The following is a 25,153-nucleotide window of genomic DNA, read 5'->3' as shown; positions in this document are numbered from 1 at the left end:
TGCGGTCCTATGTTGATTTTGGTCAAATGATGAGGCAGAAATATGTTAGTAATATTCTAGAAGAAATTTTATGTGGAAGATACACAGTTACAACTTCTGTGGGGCGTGAAAAAAGTAATGTAACTAGTAGTGTAATTAATTACTGTTGCCAGAAATTAATAAGTAACAATATTACTTTTGAAAGGAGTAGTAATGAGTAATGAGTAGAAACTAGTAATGAGTAATATATTACATTATTTGAGTAACTAGCCCAACACTGAGCATGATATATTATAAAATTTGAAAGTTTTAAGTTACCTACATAAAACATGAAAATGCACTAGATAACAATACACTTGACTATGCTGACTATTTAACACTGTTATTCATTTTTAAATAATAACATTCCATGATAGTTAAATGAGACTAAATGATACATTAACTTTGGAAGCCCTAAAATACAAATAAGTGAACCAGAGTTAAATAGAACTAAAAACTAAAATAAAATAATATAAACTTGCAAAGATTCAATGGGAATTAGGCCTAAAAATGCTATGCATTCATTTGGTATAATTAAAATAAAAAATAAATAACTACAATTATTGTTGTTGTTGTTATTATTATTATTGTTGTTATTATTATTATTTAAAAACATGTAAAAAAAAAAAAAAAAAAAGACAACATTGTATGTAAAGACAGCTTAATGGAAAGGAACAAAACAGAACAGAATGTAGGTTTGAGACACATTTTTCAAAATTGAATAACTATTAATTTGACATGGTGTAATAAAAATACTACACCCGTGGCATGAGATACTGAAAAACAGTGATATGCGATAGAACAGTACTATTGATAAGCTTATGTTCAATGATATGTAAATAAAACAGACAACACATTGAATATTATAAATACTTTGTGTAATGCTGATTTAATGATTTCACAATATCTATGATTTTTCTTCATTTAGGGGCTCAACAAATATTGCTACATGCAATTAATTAAAAACAAAATTTGATAATACTATTAGAAACAAAGTGTCTAAAGTCATTAGAACTAAGAGTAAGAGCTGTTTCTCATAGATAATGGCTGTGATTTATTACTCCTCTGCACAATTATACCCGAAATCGAACTTTCAAAGGAAGGCGTATCACTTAAGGCCTCTAAGTGGTTGGCGTGCATAAGAGAGTGGGTCAGAAAATGCTGTGAGGGTGTTGGAGAGGACTCTGAGTGATGCTGGACGAGGAGATGTCCTTCCTTTTGAATTATTCACTCCATCACTGTAATGCATCTCCCTTCACATTGAGAGTTCTTATTTCAAGAGTGCATTTTCTCTCTACTGCTCCAGATGTGGCAGAGAGCTTGAGTTTGTGTGTGTTGCTCTCAGCACAATTTAAGAATATAAAAATCCAGCTAAAATGTTTCTCCTTCTGTAACCTACTTTATGTACAAATAAATTACTTCTCTCAGGACTCAGATCTCAGATCATCCAGCATGAGATAAGTGCACTGTTGAGGTTTATATTAAAGAAGATAATGCCCGGAATTTGAAACCATCAATAATGGCCTACAAAAGCCTTCATTTATTGTTGTCATGGAGACTCATGATGAATACATAATGCATTTTAGAAGGAAACAGTCCAATCCTAACAGATGTTCTGTATTGGTAAATAAGGTGTTTTTTTTTGCCAACTGACCCTCCACTAAGATCAGACTCCTCAGTTAGCTAGAGAACTTCCTTTAGAAGTGGAATAGAGATTTGTGTTAATGGGGTTATTTTTAGTGAAATGTGCTCATCAAAACTGGCTCTATACATTAACTGAAATAGTGTCTGACATTAAAAAGTATTTTTATCTGCAGTTTGTTTTAGTATTTTTTTTGGGGGGGGGGGGGGGGGGGGGGGGGGTCACACTTTATTTTAAAGGGATAGTTCATCCGAAAATGAAAATTATTTATCTTCTTACCCCCAAGGGAATCCAAGATGTAGGTGACTTTGTTTCTTCAGTAGAACAAAAACAAAGATTTTTAACTCAAACCGTTGCAGTCTGTCAGTCATATAATGTCAGTCAATGGTACACACGGCTTTGAGAGAAGAGAAAAAAAAAAACATACACAGACAAAACCAAATTAAACCCTGTGGCTCGTGACGATACATTGAGGTGTAAAGACACGAAACGATCAGTCTGTGCAAGAAACTGAACAGTATTTATATCATTTTATTTTACCTCTGATCCGCCGCACGGTCCAACTTTCCTGAGCGCGTTCACTACAGCGTGACGCATCTTCTTCTACTTGCTTTACAGCGGATCGCAGACTTATAAGTGCATTACCACCACCTATCTCTCAAACGGACCATTGACACTCCTAATTGAGATTGTAGATAGAGTGTCAAAGAACAGGGGCATAGCTATCATTTCAGAAGTGAAGGGGACAGAAATGTTCAAAAGAAAGTTTTTTTTCCCGACTTTTGTCTAATCGACAGCCCTTTTCCCTTATCTCTTTTAATTGGCTAAGAAAACAAATAGACTCCAAAATAAGGTATTTTGAAAAATGTTGGTAACCAAACAGTTGATTCTACTGTATGAAAAACACTCAGAAATGTCTTAAAATATCTTATTTTATTTTGTACTGAAGAAAGTCATACCAGTTTGGAACAACGAGGTTGAAATGATAACAGAATTTTCAACTGTGTAAACTACTTAATAGTTGCACATTTTGCTACATCATGGAGTAAAAAAAAAAAAAAACCATGAATATGTAAAACGGACTAAAAAAAAGCAAAACAACCCAAGTGCTTTAAAACCAATTACTAATTACACACAAATTGCAAGCTAATGAGAGAAAATTAACAGGGGCACATTGTTTGATGTGTAACGCTTGGAACATTGTGATGGGTTTTGCTCCAGATGGTCATTGTAACGACACGTGAGTCATGGGGATCCATTTGCAAGGCTTTATTAAAAGGAGTGGTCGGAAACAAGCATGAGTCAAACATTGGCAAACAGGAATATATATGGCAAGACAAAGAGTAATCCTAGGGCAAGCGTGGGTCGACGATCAGCGAACAATATCCAACAGGGCAAGGCAGATAGATAATCCAGGTACACGAACAATAATCCAAACGAGGGGCAAACGAAATCCAAATGACAAGGCAAAGGGTTAATCCAGGAAACATGGGCAGGAATCAAAACACGAGAAAACTAGCAAGGAAATACTAACAACTGAGTGGGCGCTGTAGAGTAGCTATCGCTAGGATATACGCTAAACAATACTTGGCAGAGAGGAAGAGGAAGTCCATGGTTTATGCAGGGTGTGTGATCAGTGCAATCAGCTGTGTCGTCGTCAGTGCAATGGATGATGGGAATTGTAGTCTGAGGTGGCGTGCAACAGTTAGTGTAGTGCAAGAGTCCCTGTGGTGAGTGAGTGACCTCTGGTGGTGAGTTAACGGAAGTTCGTAGGCCAGATTCATGACAGTCATTGTGCTCGGTTTTTTTCCTGATTAGGAATGATAAGATCACATCTGCTGGTGGACAGGGACAGAGAGAGAGGGGCCTAACAAGACTGTCCCCCACAGACCCTTAGCAGCTGCACACAATATACCATCGATTAAGACTCCCTGACTAGATGATGGCTGAATCCATAACACAACATCATACATCTAATGTTTTAAAAAATGCATGATGACATTAGTTTATTACACACAGATTGAAATGAAGAATTAATGTCAGATTGAGAGTGAGACAAATAACAAACAAACAGCTAAATAAATAATATTATTTCAGCTCAAAACCTGCTTATTAATTATCTGTAAATACTTAACCGAGCCTCATTTTGGATGTAACAGATCATCCAAAACTGTCTAAATGAACCGCATGAAGTCATAGTGAAATTAAGTTACTAGTTCAGCTAATTAGCACATGTGCTCATAAACAGTGCTGGGAGGAAGCAGCAATATAATGATCTTATGGCACATAGTCGATTGTGTGACTGAGAAACATTACATTATTACCACGGGACACCGAGGCCTGGCTGCTCTCCAGTATAGAAAAATCACACCCGCCATGAACAGTTCTGTAGACAGGTCTGATCAGTCCTTAAAAGTGTAATAATATTTCACAATTTCCTGGAAATCACATGTCAGAACTGTTGCACTGTTTCAAGAGTTATTTTATTGAGTTACAGTGAGTGAGTCTCATGTTCCAAACCTTTTTTTTGTTGTTGTTAATGTGCTAGCTTTGATAATGGTAAACCTCACAGTATACAGGCATCATTGACTACAATGTTGTAATCGAACATTAATAAATAATGTAAATAAAACCTATGCATAGTTATGTAGTTATGTTTAAAATGTATAAATCTATTTTTATATTCATAAAAATATATATACAAATGCAGTGGTGTGAAAAAGTGTTGGCCCCCTTCCTGATTTTTTTTCACACTTTAATGTTTCAGATAAAACAAATTTAAATATTAATCAAAAGATAATACAAGTAAACACAACATGCAGTTTTTGAATGAAGTTTTTTTTATTATGAAGGGAAAACAAAATCCAAACCCACATGGCCCTGTGTGAAAAAGTGCTTGCCCCCTAAACCTAATAACTGGTTGGGCCACCCTTAGCAGCAACAACTGCAATCAAGCGTTTGCGATAACTTGCAATGAGTCTGTTACAGCGCTGTGGAGGAATTTTGGCCCACTCATCTTGGCAGAATTGTTGTAATTCAGCCACATTGGAGGGTTTGAGCATGAACCGCCTTTTTAAGGTCATGCCACAGCATCTCAATAGGATTCAGGTCAGGACTTTGACTAGGCCACTCCAAAGTCTTTTTCTTCAGCCATTCAGAGGTGGATTTGCTGGTGTATTTTGGATCATTGTCCTGCTGCAGAACCCAAGTTGGCTTCAGCTTGAGGTCACGAACAGATGGCCAGATATTGTCCTTCAGGATTTTTTGGTAGACAGCTGAATTCATGGTTCCATTTATCACAGCAAGTCTTCCAGGTCCTGAAGAAGCAAAACAGCCCCAGACCATCACACTACCACCACCATATTTGACTGTTGGTATGATGTTCTTTTTCTGAAATGCTGGGTTACTTTTAGGCCAGATGTAATGGGACAAACACCTTCTAAAAAGTTCAACTTTTGTCTTGTCAGTCCACAGAGTATTTTCCCAAAAGTCTTGGGGATCATCAAGATGTTTTCTGGCAAAACTGAGACGAGTCTTTGTTCTTTTTGCTCAGCAGCGGTTTTCGTCTTGGAACTCTGCCATGCAGGCCATTTTTGCCCAGTCTCTTTCTTATGGTGGAGTCATGAACACCGACCTTAACTGAGGCAAGTGAGGCCTGCAGTTCTTTAGATGTTGTTGTGGGGTCTTTTGTGACCTCTTGGATGAGTCGTCACTGCACTCTTGGGGTAATTTTGGACGGCCGGCCACTCCTGGGAAGGTTCACCACTGTTCCATGTTTCATTTGTGGATAATGGCTCTCACTGTGGTTTGCTGGAGTCCCAAAGCTTTAGAAATGGCTTTATAACCTTTTCCAGACTGATAGATCTCAATTACGTTCTTTCTCATTTGTTCCTGAATTTCTTTGGATCTCAACATGATGTGTAGCTTTTGAGAATCTTTTGGTCTACTTCACTTTGTCAAGCAGGTCCTATTTAAGTGATTTCTTGATTGCGAACAGGTGTGGCAGTAATCAGGCCTGGGTGTGGCTAGAGAAACTGAACTGAACTGGGATAAACCACAGTTATTTTCTCCACAAAAATATTGAGCAGCATGTGTTTTTCCAACATTGATAATAATAAAGAATATTTCTTGAGCATTACATCAATATATGTACATATTTATTATTATTATTTTAATCATAATATCACATTATTACTGTTTTCACTGTATTTTATCAAATAAAGTCGACCTTCATGAGCATAAGAGACTTCATATAATATTTATAAATTTGTAAATATTTAAAAATCTTACCAACCACCTAATTTTTTTCTATTTTTAAAATGTAAGACAGCTTTGTCTCCTGAATAAAAGCCCTAACCTGCAATATTCACTCTTAAAACTGTACTAAGGATTGACATTATACATTATGTTTATAGTTTTAGGTGCATCTGCATGCCTGCACCATATTGGGTACCAAAAACCCAAAACTATTTAATTGTCGTACACATAAAAAAAAAGACTTGATTTAAATTGCTGCATGAAATCTATAGTACCACACACAAAGTAACAGCCCAAAGTAACACAAAATGGTCATATGTAACATGAAAGGGACACATTAAAATAAAAAAAAAGGTGCAGATGCAAGTCGGTGTGTGCCACCTGGCAGTCCCAGGTGTGGTAAAGTGCAGCAGTGTACTCTTTGTTTAGACTGCAGTAAATCTTCTACAGTACAACAGCCCGAACAGAGTCTTTATACATGCATGCAGTAATGGATTGGCCATGTGTTGGATACGTCTGCTGACCACACTTATCATAGAACGTCTTTGTCCCACATAGGTTGACAAACAAGTGGAATATGTGAGGGGAACAAAACCACACACACATACAATCCCAAAAGAGGCCCACTGTCTGTGATAGAAGTCTTTCATGGCCAATTAAAGCAGCTCGACTTTCCACCTCAATGACATCTAAGCATCTATTAGCAGCAAGCCCTTCCCGCACACACTGCTCTGTCGCGCTCCCGCTGAGCTCAGCTCATTGACTGTATGATTAGGTCATATCGTTCTCATCTGTCTCTAAGAACAATGAAGCAACAGCCGAGAGCATGAAGAGCCAAAGTCTGCATTACCTACTCTCCAACAAACTGTAAATCATGTGTCCCACTGCTGGGTGATTACAATAGTGTCTAAACAAGCACCAGGGTTACAAAAGCCAAAATCTGAACGTTAAGCTCAAAAGATCTAATCTAGTAGAGCAACGTGTCAGTTATTATATAGACATTAAATGTGATTCACAAACCATAAACTTCCAGCTAAACTCACAATAAATGTTCTTTATTGACATTTATGGTACCATGAAGAATAACCTTTAACATCCATGGAACCTTTTCATTGAACAAAACATTTTTACACTTAAAAATAGAGGTTTCAAAAGGGTGTTTTCACAGTGATGCCACAGAAGCAGCATTTAGGGTTCACCCCCCAAAAAAACTTTTAGTGAACAAGAAGAAAATTAATAATCTGAAGAAAACATTTTTCCAATATAAAGATCCTTTTCATAATTGAAAGTTTATATGAATGTTGTTATATGATCCAACAAATGCAATAAAAAGCCTTTATTTTTAAGTGTGTAGTGGAAAAAGGGTTCTTTATTTAAATGGTCTTCACACTAAGAATATAAGTGTTTATTTTAAGAACCAGAAATGTATCTTTTATGGCATCGCTGCAAAAAAAAAAAAAGAGCATATTTCATAGATTATTATTAGAGGCCAAAAGTTGAGTAGATATGGAATATGGAAACATTGATTTGTAGTAAAATGTTCCAACTGTTTTTTTTTTTTTAAACTTGAAAGGGATGCCATATTTTGTATTTTATTTTTAAGTGTCCGTTTACTGAGATCGCACATATACTGCTGTCACAGCTGTCATCTGGCACACATGACATCAGTCGTCACCTGATTGAGACTCAGAACTGCATCCAACCGAAGATGTCATAAATCAAAAGCGGTACTACTCTGAAATGGCCAATAAAGGCCTATGACATTATGCATATATGCATATCTCATTATTACACTGTTGCCCTCTCACTTTCACAGCCAGATACCATATTAAACAACAACTCCTCTGGGAACTCCTAGACACTTAAATCCACATTCATAATTCAAAGAAATGTATTCAACGTGCTGTCTGGGTGCACTGTCCCGAGGGGCCACAGCCGTGGACTGGGCAACCTTTGATTCCTCGCACACTTGCAAATGTGCCAGTCCATTGTCCACGGCAATGGCCTGTTTTTTGCATATTGATTACATTGATACCTCCACTAAGCACTTACAAAGAGCATCTGAAGAATCAATACCATGCCTTCTGCTGCCATCTTGGCAAATCAAACTTCACCCTCAAGATAACATCTTGTCGGGATGCAATGAAAGCCATGCAAATCCTTTCAAAAAAGCATTACGTCCCTCAAGATCAGCATGTAAAAGGTTTTGCTAACTCCAAATGTAACGTTCCCTCCAAACAACACAACTCTTCCAACCTTGGGGTTTTGGACAAAGCGATGCATCCGCAGAGTTGGGATAGAGTTTCACAGCCAGATTGATTATCTGAACGTCTGCCTTCTTTGTTCTGGTCCCCACGGTGCTGATTTTGCGCTTCAGATGAATGTACACAGATGCAGAAACTTGGGTGCAGAGCAATAGCTGTGTAGTGGTTTTTATGACATTTTGAGTTTACTCTTAGATATTTTTATCGTTTTCAGGGACACTTAGGTGACGACTTTAGAACAAGAGTTTAGAATAATTGTTGGGAAAAACTGCTTATGACAATTTCTTGAAAATCCTTGAACAGTCACAAAAATAGTATCCAAATGTACACTTACAAACAGACTTAAAACAAATGTGCTGAATTGAATTTATATTGTACAAATCTATAATTAACATTTGAAGTGAATATTCTTATAAAAGCCTAAAACCTTGGGTTTTGTCACCTTTTTTAAAGTAAAACACACATTTCTAAAACTAGATACATTTACAAATATTGTAAATATAAATATAATTGTAAATATAATTTCTTATAAGATTTACTTTTCATAGATAGATAGATAGATAAACAAAGTATCTTGTTTTAAGGTAGTTTATTTTTTTCTGAAAAACAAAACAATATGATTATGAGAGTGTTATTACAGTGTCAGCAGCACTCACTACTTCCAAGCCGAAGGGCCACTTGTGTTTGACTACTACAATAAGAAAGTATCAAGAGGGTCATTTAAACATGTGTTCAACTGCTTTTGGAGGCAATTAAAATATTTGACTGCTTTGGCATTTTAATGTTGATTTTTACATACAGGAACATCTGCACAAAAGACACTCTGCATTTTATGGCAACACTTCTTTTTTAGAGGTAGAGAGTCATTTATTTTATGGTGTAAATGTAGCACTCAGCCTAAATAAATGTTCGCGCTCACTGAACCTCACACAAAACAGGCACACTTCAGTGGACAAAGACACAGACGGAGGGAGGGAACATCAAGCTCTTCTTTCTTTTCCTGGAGGGGTTGTTTGCTCAGAGTGGGTGCAGGGCAGTTTGGAGAGAAGGGGAGGGCGGAAAAGGGAGCCAACTGGGAGAAGTGTGTTTGTACAGAAAACAGTGAACGATAACCGGAAAAAAAAAATGAGTGAGAGTCACAAAAGCTACTCAAACTTGTGCATGTGTGTGTGTATTGTAATTGTGTTATTGTGTTAGTGTTGAGGGGTAAGAAAGAGCGGGAGAGAAAGTGAGTGTGACAGAGGGGGGCATGCAGCTCATTGTAAGGAGCAGTGAGTTAATCTCTTTAGCGGCACACGTCTTATGTAAAGAGGTGTAATGGTCTCTGCCCCCTCCTAGCCTCAAGGGACCCCAGGGGACACTGGGGTCCCGTATCCCAGCAACATTTGCATGTCGGTTATTCCAAAAAAAGATATGAAGGGAAACAAACAAAAAAAACGGTGAATGGTGATAAGGTCCACCCCTTTGCATGGTAGACTCTTGTCTACAGACAGACTATAGAGTATTCAGTGGTTCACTCATGGACAAACACATTCTGACTCGCCACGGAGAGCATGCGAAGGAGATTTGATTCCGATTGCACAAACACTGCGTCTGTGGACTTATTTGTTTGGAGAGTAAGTAGTAAGTGTCATTTTGTCATTATTTTATTCCGGTAAGCCTTTGAACTTGATAGTAAAGAGGTGATTTCGGGTTACAGATGCCAGACAGACATTGAGACGCTCCAGCTGAGATTGTTTACCTGCAGCACATGTTGGGAAGTGATGTCTGTGCATATGTCCAAGCACAACGCAATGTCTGACTTGAGTTTTGCTGATTGTTTTGTACCTTAAAAATGAACAAATAACAAAATAATAATAATAATAATAATATGCAGTGAACTAAACATTGCTTTTCATGAATGTTCATGTTTGTTATTTTTTAGCATACAAAATGAAAAGTGCAAACTCGTCACAAAAAATACCCTCCGTGGGTTAACAAAAACAGTTTACTTGTTCCAGTGATTTATCGGAGTTGTTTAACATGTGTTTCGTTGCATTTTTAATTCATGACAACTATGTATTAAGTGTTGTAACAGAACGTGTGAATTGATGATAATGTCAAGCATTGTAATTAATAAGTATTAGCATTACATCATTGCTTGGCATGCCTCGAGGACAAAATATGTGTGACTCTCTTAAACAAAGACACTGATGAGATCGCTTTTCATTGGAAAGGACTGCCAAAGGGCTGCCTGAAGCCATCAAGTCTTTCAGCTGAAACAGATGTTTATTTATAAGAATGCAAAAGTAGTATTGAATAATCTTATTTAATTATTTGAAAACCACATGAATGATAATGGAGTTGTTTGTGGAATATAATTCTTCTGGCAATGGTAATGGAGTACAAGCAGTTGAATCAATGTTCATGGGGTCATTAATGTATGTCTCTACAATTTATTTGATTTTGAAACAGCAATTTATGGAGTATAGAGAGATTAGACATGAACACAGATGTGGTTGCATTTATGGTTCGCTTATCTAAAAGTAGATGCGAGGCATCAAAGTTACAACAAAATAACAAAGAATATTTCTTTGGTATGCTTGAATTCATAATGTGATGTTAATAATTAAGAAGCAGCTGGCATATTTGCTGTGTTCTTTCTAACTAATAAGCCTTTAACATATCAGCCATCACAATTAGGCCAGTTATACAAAGCCACGTGTGATGATCGTGGCAGGTCTTTTGTTCGTAAAGCCCCTCACTATCTGCTCTGAAAGACAGATGGAAGGCATGATGTGTTGATTATCGATGTGTAATATATGCTTTAGGCATATATGAATCATAAAAGGCGGCTGAGTAGCTGGTGACAGACCTTTGGTACTCTTGAACTGTTGTCAGGTGACTGACAGGTCCCATCTCTCTGGTGGGACCCAATATTATGTCCAGCATATGGAGCCTTATATATGCACACTAATATGCATTGTAAGCTTCTTTTTTATTTTTTGTAAGTAATGCTTGTTTGATGTAATGAAATATGCAAAAACGTTAAGTGTGTTTACATGCACCATTATGTTTGAGCTAAGGTCTGTCAAACTGTACATTGCAAATCAAATATTTTTAAAGAATTAAATATTAATATATTTGAAAAATTAAATAAACAATGCACAAGCACACAACACAGAGGTCAGCTGTAATGGATTGATGTAATAGACAATTAGACATTATTTGTCTAACTTCACAAAAATCTGACCGGTACAATGGACTGGACTAAAGCATTTACATGACATTTTAAAAAGTTGTTTTAGTCTGAATCAAACTCAAAGTGCATGTAAACATGTTTTCGGAAGCCTGACAAGAAGAAAAAAAGTAATTGGCAGGTATTTTGACCTACTGACCAAGTGATATGAATAGATGTTTGACCTAGTCACACTAATTTCAAGCTTGCATTTGCCTTTGTTTGTCAAAGAGGAGGGTGTTCTTGGTACTTGTTCAAAGCATGCGTTCAGGGCAACTGCCATTAGGTCTACACCATTGTATCCCATGTGGGCAAAGAGCCAAGAAAAAAAAATACTGTAGTTCCTGGTTTTGTAGGACCTGTATGCTGACCTAGTGAACGTTAAGTAAAGTAAACATTAAGAAAATTCTGCCTTGACTTTACTGCTCAAATGCCAACAGGAGTCATCTCACTACATTTCTTAAAATCCATGTTTTACCAGGTTTCCCAAATGGGAATAAGAAGGATCTCCACACAAGGCTATGAGTCCATCAGACCTTCCTCCATCATTAAAATTATGTAATTACACACCTGCCGCCACCAAGACCACCACCTGCTTTCTCCAGATGTCCCAGGAAACATGGGTAGTGTCAGCAGTTTGATATCAGGCCATAGCCTCCACAGCAAACACTGCAAAGCCTCTGAAAAAAAAGTCAAAAAGGGGCTCCAGTCTAAGAAAACAGGTCGTAGCTTGGATGGCCTTCTGAAGTATGGCTTCTCTCAGGACCATTGCAGCACCAACAACAACTCAAAAGTCAGCTATCATTCAGGCAAAAATGACGACTTCTTTTACATCAAGGTCAGCAATAAGCCCCGAACTGCTAACAATAATGCAGCTGAAGACAATCAAGGAAGAACAACTGAGATGGACAATGAGGTGGACAGGAGAGGAGGGCCACCAGAATTAGTTCCGCTGTCTGGAAAACTAGAAAAGGTAACAGATCAAGAGTTAGTCAGAGAATAAACATAGCAAGGCATGGGCTACAAAAAGTTCATTTTTATTTTCCAAAATAAAATATCAATAGTTTAAATTATTCACTGCCTATATTGCTGTGTAGCATTTCAGTCCTATAAAAAGTCAAATTTAAAGCAGTACAACTTGTATAGAAAGCAAAATGTCTGCTTAGGACACGTTCATTTCAGATTAAAGCAGCCAAAACCAAAAGATGGCCCATCCCCCAAACATTCTTATCACACAAAATCAAACAACAGTCAAGTATAGTTGATGTTAAGTAATCCCCACCAGCCCCTGACACTTTCACTAAGAGCTTAGCCGTGTCTGCTCCATTTAATTAAACCTCTAGATTGACGAGGTAAGAATGCCTTGATCTCTCCAGAGATTCGGTCCAATGGCTGTGTGGCACTTGCAAGCAGGCAAGCACCTCTTTCCCTAAATAGCCTCATTTATGAAGAATCTTGCTAGGAAAATGAGCCTAGTTTCACTAGGTCAGGAAGTTAATGCTAAACCATGGGGTAAACATGCTACCACGTGTAAGAGGAAGTGACTGGGGAAAAGGAATAAGGGAGAGGAATAAGAAAAATAAACAAAGGATTCTTGAGATTGTCTTGTGGATCCATCATTTATGAATTTTTTTCTGTTGTAATGCCCTGGCAGTTATGCAAGTAATTACTTTGAGAACATCTGCTCAATAGGTTTTAAGATGGATTTGTGTCCTGCCATATACATGAGTGAATGATCAGTTGGTTGTACTGCACTTCAAATCCCAAAAACACTCAACTATCTTTTTTGTCCTCTCTCTTTTAGAGTATAGAGAATGCTTTAATTCGACCAACCGCCTTCAAACCCGTTCTTCCTCGAAGCAGCAGTTCCTCGGTGGAGACTCATAACAACTTGAGCACTATCCTGGGCAAGAGATTTAGTCCTATAGACAAGCTAAAAGATCTTCAGGACCCCAAGCTGGAGACAAATTCTGGTACCTTCTCTGACTCTGGAAGGAACTCTATGTCCAGCCTGCCTACTCACAGCACCAGTGGCAGCAGCCAGATGGACAACCTAAGCATTTCAACTAACCACATGGCACGCCATGGAGGCCTTGCCCAAAACATGGACACATCTCAGAACCAACAGGGGGGTGTAGCAGGGATGAATGGAAACTCTGGATCCAGTTGGATGTGTAGTGGGACTAACGGTGGAAACGGTTGGGCCAATGGATTTTGTGAGACGAACAGAAACAGCGAGTCGACGAATGGCAATACAAGATCTATTGGTGTCCTAAGCGAAAGTTTGGCGGCAACAATAAGTATGAACAGAGAAATAACTGCTGCAGCACTGACCGTTTCATCCATTGAGCCAAAGATGGATCTGTCTGGAAACCAAGAACTGCTTCTGGAACATAGATTTACAATTTCAGAGCAAAGCCCGACAAAACCATCATCTTCTGGGGGCTGTATCCGATCACCAATTTCAATGGATGAATCACTGATACAGCAGCTGGAGTGGAAACTTCTAGATCGTGAAACCGAGCTGGTGGAGTTACAAACGAGCCTCGATGAGAAGGAGTCAGACACATGCCATCTATTTGAGGAGAAGCAACGGTACTGTGCTGAGGAGATGGAGGGGTTGAAACAACGCTGCTCTACAAAACTCCGTCAAGTAAGTTGCTTACAATATTCAAAGGTTTGAAAGGAATATGAATATATAAAGTTTCCTTCCAGGAACTCGAGCTGCGTCGACGACGCTACGGGAAAGCCTTCAGCGTGACCGTGCTCTGAACCAGAGTGTAATCTGTCCAATGGATGGGCGAGACATCATAGGCGGGTGACGTCACCGACCGGGAAGCATAAAAGCACGTGCGGTGGAGCCGGCATTTGCTTTTTGTCATCCAGCAACCGCTACTGTCTGTGTGTCTGTCGATTTGTGTTGTGAGTCTTATTTAGTGTTGTTTGTCCTAGCACAATCACTTGAATTAGGCTCCAGCAATATGTGCAAGCACTTGGGCGATATCAGATCGCATTACGGGCTGTGTGTTCCTCCCTGCACACGTTATATCACTGCTGAGGATACACGCAGTCTGTGTGTGGTCTGCTTGAGAGCAGAGCACGCAGATTCAGCACTCGAGGGAGCTGACTGCCCGTTTTGTGAGCTTTTTTCATTGCTTATGCTTGCTCTCGGAAGGCTCTCTTTGAGGAGTGAGCTTTCACTAGCGTGGATTGAAGATGGGCGAGCTTTCGAGGGATCTTCTTCCCCTTCCTAAGACTTGTCTTCCTCCGTGGAGGTGGACACATGAATGAAATTGTGTTTGCACAAGCATATTATGAATGAGAACGGCGCGCAGTCAGCTCTAAAAAAAAAAAAAAAAACGCGTGCATTACATAATTCTCATTCATATCAGAAGCGATGCCCCGAGTGGAACAGACGCTCGCGAGCTATCTGTCCTCTTGCGTGGTGTTGTCTCTGAAGGCTCGCGGATGCAGGTCAGGCTGGTGCGTGTCTGCACACCATGGCAGTGTTACAGGCGCAAAAAAAAAAAAAAAGCCAAGCTGACGTACCTGCTTAGAGAGCTGGATGAGGGATAGGGGCTCAATTTTATTGAAATATAAGCTGATTTCTGAGCTCCCTAGAAACGCTGTCTGTGGTTGACCCTATCTGACATGAAGGAGAAGATGGGGCTTGCGCCTTCTGGCCTGTTCGGCGACGCCGTCGTCAATTCCGTCGTCGACAGGTACCAAGAGGCCTGTATACAGGCTGCGGCGTTTCAGCGGTTTCTCCCTCGCCTATATCTAGCTCAGGGGGCTGCTGGGCGGGAGCAGCCCTCGCCGCGTGCCAGCCCCTCTTCAGAGAGGCACAAAACAGAGCATGGCTACTCGCACCCCACCCACCGAGGTGGGGCCGTGGTGGCAAATGCTCTGGGTCAGGGACCTCTAAGGCTAAGCCGGATCTGCGGACCGTTCTTAAGTCTAAGGGGTCCTCGGCCAAGAAGCCTACGGGCGTGGCCCATGGCTTACGAGGGCAGATCCCTCTGGAGCAGAGCAGGTTACACCTCATTATACCGGTGTCCGTCTCACCCCAGTGCCCTCGGGAGACCAGTCTGCTAACCCTGCCAGAGTTCCAGGGTACAACTGGCTCCAGCGAGCGATATTCTCAGTTTCTTCTGCCTCGAAGTGTAGCGGAGCTGAGAAGCTCGCCACCCCTGCGGGGGTCTCTAGTGCTCCTGGTTCAGCCGTCTCCTGCCGGCCCTCCGCTTCAGGGCACTGAGCTAGCAGCTCTAAGTACACCAGAGGCCAGTGCCGAGAGGCTGGTTCCCTTAGTAGACCATCTGGCAGCATGGAAACTACTGCCAATGTGTCTCTTTGGGTCCTGCCTTGCAGGGTCTGGTTCTATCAGCCTGATATTCCTAGGAATGACGCGGGTCTGAGGACCGTCGTTCAATAGGAGGCTGAGGCTGAGGCAGTCCTGATGCTATGTCCAGGACTTACAAGGGCAGACCCCTCTGGGGCAGAGCGGGTTACACCTCATTATACGGTGTAAGTGTAGCGGAGCTGAGAAGCCGTCTCCTGCCGGTCCTCCGCTTCAGGGCACCGAGCCAGCAGCTCTGGGTACATCAGAGACTGGTTCCCTTAGTAGACCATTTAAGCAGCGTGGAAACTACTGCCAAATGGATCTCATTGGGTCCTGCGTACTGTACAGAAAGGCCTTTGTATTCAGTTCGGCGCTCCGCCACCGCCTTTCAATGGGGTGATTCCCACGTGCGTGGGCCCCCAGCAGGCTCAAATCATGGAACAGGAAGTAGACACTCTCGAGGAAAGAGGCCATCGAGGTGGTCCCTCCTCACGTAAGAGAGTCCGGGTTCTACAGCCGGTACTTCATTGTTCCAAAGAAGGATGGTAGATCTGCGCCAGTTGAACCGCTCAGTCATGTGACTGAAGTTCAGGGTGCTTACACTCATCAGTCATGTCTCAGGCCAAGTCCGAGGACTGGTTTGTCACGATGGATCTGAGGACGCATATTTCACGTCTCCATCCTTCCCTCTCACGGGAAGTCCCTGAGGTTTGCTTTTGGGGGCAAAGCTTACCAATATCAGGTTCTTACCGTTGAACTTGCACTCTCACCCCGCACTTTTACATCAACGATTGGTTGATTCTAGCTCGATCAGAGCAGGTGGCGATTCGGCATCGAGATGTAGTTCTCGCGCACATGAAGGGGTTGAGACTGAACGCCAAGAAAGTGTGCTTTCTCCAGTATAGAGAACCACTTATCTAGGCGTGGTGTGGGATTCGACCACGATGCAGGCACGTATGTCTCCTGCTCGGATCGAGTCGATCCTCACCTCAGTCAAGAGAGTGAAAGAGGGCCAGTCACTCACTGTCAAGCAGTTTCAGAAACTGCTGGGGCTCATGGGGCTCTGCGTCCAATGTGATACCTTTTGGCCTGCTGTACATGAGGCCCCTACAGTGGTGGCTCAAGACCAAGGGGTTCTCCCCGAGAGAAAACCCGCTTTGCACGATCAAGGTCACGTGGCGATGCCTACGTGCCTTAGACATGTGGTGCCAAGCTTGGTTCTTGTCTCAGTGCCCGGTGCTGGGAGCTTCTTGTCGCCGCATAATGCTAGCGACGGACGCATCCCTCACCATTTGGGGATCGGTCATGAGTGGCCACCCTGCCCGAGGTCTGTGGAGCGGTCTCCATCTAACGTGGCATATCAATTGTTTGGAAATGTTGGCCGTGTTTCGTGCACTCAAGCACTTTCTCCCAGACCTGAGAGATCACCATGTGTTGGTGCGCACCGAAAGCACAGCGGTGGTCTCCTACATCAACCACCAGGGAGGTCTGCGTTCGTGCCCCTTATACAGCTGGCGCACCAGATCCTCGTGTGGTCCCAGGGCTAGCTTCGCTCGCTGAGAGCCGTACTATATCCCTGGGTAGTTCAGGGAGCAGACATCCTGTCAAGGCAGGGGCCGAGGCCCGGGGAATGGATGCTTCACCCGTGGTGGTGAAGCAGATATGGAAAGTTTTTGGCTTTGCGACTCAAGAGTCAGCGCTATCCCCCTCTAGTTCCTCCAGCTCCTCTGGACTGGACGGCTATGGTACAGACCTGGCCGAGGCTTCGTCTGTACGTTTTCCCCGTAGCGTCGTTGACGCAGTTTCTCATTCCCTTCAGGGAACCAGGGTTACATATGTAACCTGAGACGTTTAGTGTGACTCCAAAACCAATAAGACTACCTTATCTTACCGTGATGATCAACCAAGTACACTATTCACCTTCATCCAGGCAGATCTTAATCATGGTTTTTGTAACCTGCAGGTGTCTCAGAGGGCTTTGAGAGCCCAACAGTCATTGCAGCTTCAGGTGATACAACTTCAACAGGACAAGGAATGTCTGCAGGAGGAGGTGGACCAGCTTAATCGTGACCGGGACACTGCAGAAAGCCGTCTCCGAATCTATGAGAGCCAGAAAAACCTTGCACCCACTCTAGAAGAGACTCAATGGGAGGTCAGTCTATAAGACTTAATCGTTGTGTAATGACAAATGTGGATACAATGAAAATCCAATGCACTCTGTGTTTGATAAAGAGGTCGATTTAAAAGCTAAACAGTTGGGATATTAAGGGAAAACAATCAAAATTGTTACAAAATCACATTCATGATTTTTTTTGTTATTTTTGTAGGTGTGCCAGAAGTCAGGTGAGATTTCTCTGCTAAAGCAGCAGCTTAGGGACTCCCAGGCTGATGTTGGAAACAAACTCAGTGAGATTGTCAGTCTCAAAGTCTCTCTGAAGGAGTCCAGATGCAAGATGGATGAACTGGAAAAGAAGATCAAGGAGTACGAGGAAGCACTTCACCAGCGGAGCGCTGAGGTTGAGGTCAGTGTTAGCTGATATTAGGTTAATTTACAGCTGCTACTGCATGCTGTTCCATCACATTTGCCTGACTATAATATCTCTTTTTAAAAAAGGTATCTAAAAATGAGTTTCAAAGAAAGAAGAATGAAGCTGACCTCCTCAGGGAGAAGGTGAACATGCTGGAAACGGACATCAAGGGCATGAAGCAGGACTTAGCAATGGCCAAAGAGGAGCAACAGCAGCTAATGACCATGAGAGCCAAAGTTGAGGAGCAACAGCTGCAACTGCAGATAAGCCAAGCCCGGATGAAGGCCTTTGGGACTGGTCAAGCCAAATCGAAAGCCCAGGATGGAACAAGTGCCAGTAAAACACTGAATCATAATGGAGGGACTGCAGACTTGGATGCCCTACAGAAGGAGGTAGAGAGGCTGAGAGGGGAACTGAAGGAAGAGAAGCAAAAGAAACATAAGATGATGAATGGCTTCCAGCAGGAGAGACAAACGTGGAATAAAGAGAAAGACAAAGTAATCAGATACCAAAAGCAGTTGCAGTACAATTACCTACAGATGTACAGAAAGAACAAGGGCCTGGAGAAGATTTTGAGGGAGCTAACGGCTGAGATGGACAGTCGGACAGAGATGGACATGGACAGCCATAGCTCTGATCTGAACTTTGAAAAAATTGTAGCCACAGAGATATGAGGTCAGAGGATGAATGTTTTCACAATTAACCGAATGGTCTTAAAAGGGTGAATGTACTAGTGGGCAGAATTCACAAACCAAAATTTAAAGGGAAGAAATATGATGTCACAGGAGATTTTAAGATGTCAGGAGATGCTCGAGACTCAAGAGTATAGCATCACTTGTACATATCACCAAAAGCTTTCTCCTTTTAGATCTACCACTTAACTTAAAATCTTAGGATGTCATCTATGTGCATTTCTGACTAAGTTCCTATTAAAGGTGCATTAAGCAATGTTGTTGTGTAATTATTAGAATTACACTCTTACTTGAGATAGCTCACTGACTTAATGTCCCATCACATCTGTCTCTGTGGCAGCCATAAATTCTGTAAACTCCAAATAATTGACCACGGTCAGATTCTTTGTTTAGCCATTTAAGCATTTTCTACCCGTCAGTCATTTTGTGCATTCATAGGGCAGCCAGTGAATAGGAAGCAGGTGTCTTGGAGTGTAGCAGTTGAAGACTTGAATAATTTAACTTAAATAATTCCAGTTAAGCACCATATTAAATTTCATAAGCAGTTGACAGTTGGTGGTTCATCATGTAAGGATACTATTTTGTTAGCATTTAGCTTGGCAACAATGAGAGGTGCTACCGTTTTCCTGCTAATCTCTGATTACAATGGTAAGGGTTATGGAAAGTGTGTGCAAATCTAATTCAGAGATTATTTTTGCAGACGTTTCAGAATGGCTAGCATTGCTTACAGCACCTTTAATATGTGCACATCCAACCAAATGCTTACTTCCCTCTAATCCAAACAATCCAGCGCTTCATGCCTGAACCCCAAGCAGCTGTACAGTCTCACTACAGGGTGACAAAGTGATATGAATGTTTTAATTGCTGTAATTGCTAGTTTTGCACTCTCTCTTCCTTTTTATATGACAACAATCTTTATCACCAGTGTCTTGGCAGACAGGCTCATAGAAACACTCTGTATACAGGAATATAGTAGTTCATACAGTCAGATTATGTCATGTTGAATGCAAATGCACTGTTCACAAATGTCCAGATACATATTTCATTGTTAATCTAAAGTATTTCACAATTCCTTTGCAACTTTTTAACAGTACTATACTATCAACTTTGAAGCCTAGATATTGTACAGTTTTTTGTTAGAATTTTAAAAGTACAGTCAAGTCACTTTTCACTCGCAGACACGTGTGTGGGACAACAAAGGTTAATTAAAAAAAAAATTTAAAAAAAATTTGTACTACAGGAATATCATTTTGAAATGAAACTCACTCTTTTGAACTGAAACTCACTCTTTTATTTATCTCTATGTTATCTTTTTGTCTAAAAAACAATGTCCTAGCTTTGTTTTCCATTCAAGAAAAGTGGATGTTTTTTACTGCCAAACCACAAAAGTTGTTCACTTGTGTCGAATCTCAGATGTGTTTTTTTTTTCCTCTCCTCAAACTTGTCCTGGCAGGATTGTTCATGTGACATGAGAGCCAATGCTGTTGGCCTTCATGATGACAAACACTGCACAGTTCATCAAAGGATGACATTTTCTTATAATTGAAAATAAGCCTGAATGAGGTTTGAGAGACTTAAGGGAAGATTATCAGTGAATAAGGCTTAAATCTTGGTCTATTTTTCAAGCAAAACAACTGTATGACTTGTAAAGACCTAGCTATGTGGACTACTTTTATGTTTTTTGGAAAATAATCCTTGGTTAGAAAAATAAGAGTGAGTACATGATGACAAAATGCTAATTTTTGGATCAATTCTGGAATTGTCTGAATTAATTGCCTTCCTGGGGAAAAAGATAGGTCTTAAAACTGACTCAACAAACAATTTACTCTCCAATACGAGTACAGATTTTTAATTAGTTATCACTTCAAAACGGTATCTACAAAATGATTTATCTAGCTAGAAGAAACCTAACGGTACAACGGTATGTTATACAGTGACGAAATACGGGGAGAGGGAGAGGGGGGGGTTTACATCTACTGCAGAAAAACAGGTGATGAAAAAAGATGACGATAGAGTAGTGTGTTCTCCTTTAGCACTTAGATGTAATACAATACCACACTTAACCGTTCACATGACAACTTTTCCTAGCAATGTTGCTTAAAATGGCAAACAGAAAGATTGAGGTGGGCAGCACTGAGACTGTTTCCTTTTTTTTCATTGCACAAATTTGTTACCCAATGTTTCATCATACAAAAGCTCCCAAAAAGCTGCCTTGTAAGTTATGATCCCTGGAGCTTTCAGGAGTTTTGATTTGATAACCACAAACTGATAATCATATTATTGATGGTGCAGGGTGGTTGTGGGGTGTAAGGCTGTCTCTAGATGCATTTGAATGCATGCATGTTATATATTTCTTATTTATTTTAATTAAATAAATTAAGATTTTTTTTTCTGAATACTGTTTCAGTTGGTTTTCAGTTAGTTATTTTATAGTTCATCAAGTGACATATGGCACAATACCTAAACAATATTCAAAATCAAAGTTGGTAAAGGCAATGCAACTGCTAGAGCCAGTGATGACATCAATCTGCAACACAGGTGCGCAAGTCAGACAAGACAAACAACCTACTCTGTTTTTGTTTTTTTTGCATTTGACAGTGTTCTTAGCATTCCTGTGCTACCAGAGAGAATAAAGGGAAATGTAATTATGTTGTATAATCTCATAAAACAGCTAAACATAGTGGCAATTTCTAGCAATCATCAACAATATTCATGTGAAGTGAAGTGAAGTGACATACTGTCAAGTATGGTGACCCATACTCGGAACTCGTGCTCTGCATTTAACCCATCCAACGTGCACACACACAGCAGTGAACACACACACACTGTGAACACACGCCCGGAGCAGTGTATTCATCAACAATACACAACATAAGTACAAAATAAATTAACAATTATAAGTTAAATTGAATTAGTTGATGATAATGAGAATTTGGTCTAATGCCTACAGCTTGTCCTATCATTAAATAGCTAAAGCACTGTATAAAGGTTTAATTGATATAGTGGCGTCGCCCTCTTGTGGCAAACTTCAATTATTACATAGGCCTCTGTCTGATTCATGGCAAGAGACGTGATGAAAACCCCAGATTTGTAAACGCAGCTACAATTCTGCCCACTGCCGTATGTATTAGTAAACCTCTTTGAATGCAACCAATGGCCAAAATCAAAGAAAGAAAATCCAAGATGAGCCCAAAATCCTTTTTAATCCCATTCTCTGATTTACGTATTTATCTGCATGAGTAGGCTACTTGATATATGAAATAAACACGATTGGCTTCTCTGTAGCGATTGCTTACCGTTGATTTGGAGGCGTTTGCTCTTTCCCGTTCCTCCACGTGGATGATGTCATGTTTACTGTCCTCTCTTCAGCTGTCAAGGGGAATCCAAACATGCCGCCTAATCAAAGGCAGGAAGCTTATGCAAATGTTACTTCCGCTTCTGTAAATTGTCAAAACATAAGTATCATGACTTTTATCAATTATCTCTCCTGTAGCCGACTGGGGAAATTATGTTATGTAAAACACAAGAAATTAATAAAAATGCATAAAAAAATGCATTATTATTGTTGTTGTTGTTGTAGCTATTATTTGCTTAATTTTAGGCTTATTGTTATTATTTTATTATTATTATTATATACTTTGCTCAAATTTATTCACAAGGTGCATATAGCAGCCTGTATTAGTTAATTTAAGTGGTCGTTTGTTTGAGATATTTCTAGTAGGCTGTTCTGTGTTTCTAGGGTTAGTGTATTTTCAAGTGCGCATGTAAACAACATGTTTATCAACGTTAAAAGTGTTTTTGTACCAAAGGGGAAAACTATTTTAGTCTTATTTGAAAATGGAGTTCTTTTCATTCAGGTGTTTCTTCCAGTTCTAACTCTTCCACTAGAGGGAGCACTAATCCACTCACATTCTCTAATTGTGAAAACTGTGTGTGTGTGTGTGTGTGTGTCTCTCTCTCTCTCTCTCTCTCTCTCTGTGCCATTTTAGGTAACTGACAGAATAAGCCTTTCAGAAGTACGTCAAACGTCATAATCTTATAAGTGTGGCTTTTGACGAATATACAAGCAATGATTGCATTAACACGAATGAATTCCACCAACAGTCACTAGTTGTTGCCCTCTAGTGGAAGAGAGAATAGAAATGAAGCAGGATCCCCTCAGACATACAGTATCAATGAAAATACACTTTATTAAAGTAAGACCCCTGATTTAAAACACACACACGTTCAATTTTAAATGTCCAATTTCAACAAACATTTTGGAACTTTTTTTTAATTGACTAATATTTTAAGTCCTTGTTTGCATAGGTTATATTTTTATCTTTATGCATAGAAATTCACTATATTATAAATATGTGGTGTACAGTGGTCTTTTTACACACACATAGAGAACAGCACTGTTCTGAGCTACGGTGTACTATATATATTTAAATCAGTACTGTGACTCATACAAGTCCTCCTCTGTACACTAGGCTACCATGTGGTTAAGTGTGCTAGAGAGGTCGGGTAATCCTGTAGTGATCGGTTATGGGGTCACATGTTGCGGTGTGTGTTTATGTGTGTGTGTGCTGAAAGAGATTAGCCATGGCTGGCACTAATTAAATACTTAAGACTCAGCCATAAGCAGTGAATATGCTGACTAAAACCTCAGCAACACATTGAGACTCCATGAAGAAAACAGAAACACAATAGCTATGAAATCATATCCCATTCAAATATTAACATTGGTGTATTTGTATATTACGCAAATTCATGTGGGTGGGAGAACAAGAGAATTCCCAACAAAGTATTTGCATGTATTTCGAATTAAGTATTTTATTGTACATAAAGTTATACTTTTACATTTCGAGATATATTAAACCTCTCCAAATAACAAACAAGCATTATCATTATCATTTGAAATCAGTATCATCATTATCATTAAATACAATAAATCCAAGCAGCAAACAAGGCATTGACAGAGAAGAATATATATACTACAAGTATATATATATATATATATATATATATATATATACATATACACCAACTGGTTAATTAAACCCTTTAAAAAGTTTAAAAGGTTAAAAAATATATTTAAAATCCTTTTTTAGCTACTTTAAGGATTTAAATAAAAAATCTGACATTTTTAAAAGCACAAAACTTGGAGCAACTTGGAAATGTACATTTTTCTAAATAAATCTCTTTGTTTTGCATAAAAACACCTTAACAATCTGATAGAGCATGTCTTACATTCGTCATAATTAACCATATGCTCTGCCCCAAAAGCCCTTAACAATAATTTAATTAGAAGAGATGTTCTTAAAATTCAAACTCGTATGATAAAAACTACACAACCTTTAATTATTACTAACTTATTACTTATCCAAACATTGCTTATCCATTTTTAGTCTTTAAAATTGACCACATCAATAAATATCATTAAAGATTTTTCAATAAATGTCATTTAAGATTTTTTTAAGTTGCTGTTTTCCATAGACTGAAGGTGAATGGCAACCAAAACAAATATTTTAGTGAATTACAAGTCTTTTCTGTCTTTTGACTTCAGAAGACCTGGGATATTGTGTTAAAATTGCTAATATGTTACTTTATAATGTGTTTTATGATGCTTATAGTTGGTGGTCCTGGCCCTGGTCCCCATCTACTTTCATTGTATGGAAAAGAGCAGCACAAACACTCTGCTAAATATCTCATTTGCTGCAGGGTGGAAAGAAAGTTTTATGCTTGGACTGACATGAAGGCGAGTAAATGGTGACAGCATATTCATCTTGGGGTGATCCTTTGAGATATACACAAATGGAGACAACACCGACACTAGCTGCACACTGAACTGTACTAACCGTATGCAACCAGCGAGGATTAATGTCTTAAATTCACAATGTTGGAACCATATGTTTATGTTCCGCTCTAATTACATTTGTCCACTGCAGGCCCTTAAGTGTGTGAATTAGATAGAATGAGTGCTATGAGTGGGGCAGACAAATCAGGCACATAAATTCACACAGCCAAGCACCGCTTACCCACAATCCTATTATGACATATAAATCTCCAGAAGATCTGGCTAGTTGTAGAGAGCCACTTGGCAATGTGCAGTGGCCTTCTACCACCTCTCATGTCAAATTAGGTCATACGGCCAGATAAATATGTATTGATCTAAGATGGCCCCCAGTACCACCTGCTCACACTGCACACAGTC

At 39.8% G+C, this 25,153-nt stretch overlaps 1 protein-coding gene across 2 annotated transcripts in view; it reads left to right on the top strand.

The window, feature by feature from the left end:
- Positions 1-20,235, top strand: part of LOC306848912 (leucine zipper putative tumor suppressor 1-like) — a 29,757-nt gene extending 9,522 nt beyond the window's left edge. The window contains exons 1-6 of one of the 2 annotated variants that reach the window (XM_079383706.1): positions 9,680-9,804; positions 11,880-12,371; positions 13,203-14,051; positions 17,701-17,889; positions 18,065-18,259; positions 18,352-20,235. In XM_079383706.1, the coding sequence (XP_079239832.1) occupies positions 12,018-12,371; positions 13,203-14,051; positions 17,701-17,889; positions 18,065-18,259; positions 18,352-18,939 (2,175 nt within the window). In that variant the 5' untranslated portion in view covers positions 9,680-9,804; positions 11,880-12,017 and the 3' untranslated portion in view covers positions 18,940-20,235. Of the gene's footprint in view, positions 1-9,679; positions 9,805-11,879; positions 12,372-13,202; positions 14,052-17,700; positions 17,890-18,064; positions 18,260-18,351 lie in introns of those variants that run through there. The other variant, XM_079383705.1, reaches the window with a different exon arrangement.
- The last annotated feature ends 4,918 nt before the right edge of the window (positions 20,236-25,153 follow it).

This window comes from Barbus barbus (genome assembly GCF_936440315.1).
Source record: "Barbus barbus genome assembly, chromosome: 29".
Classification (NCBI taxonomy): domain Eukaryota; kingdom Metazoa; phylum Chordata; class Actinopteri; order Cypriniformes; family Cyprinidae; genus Barbus; species Barbus barbus.
This window is presented reverse-complemented; position numbering and strand designations above follow the sequence as displayed.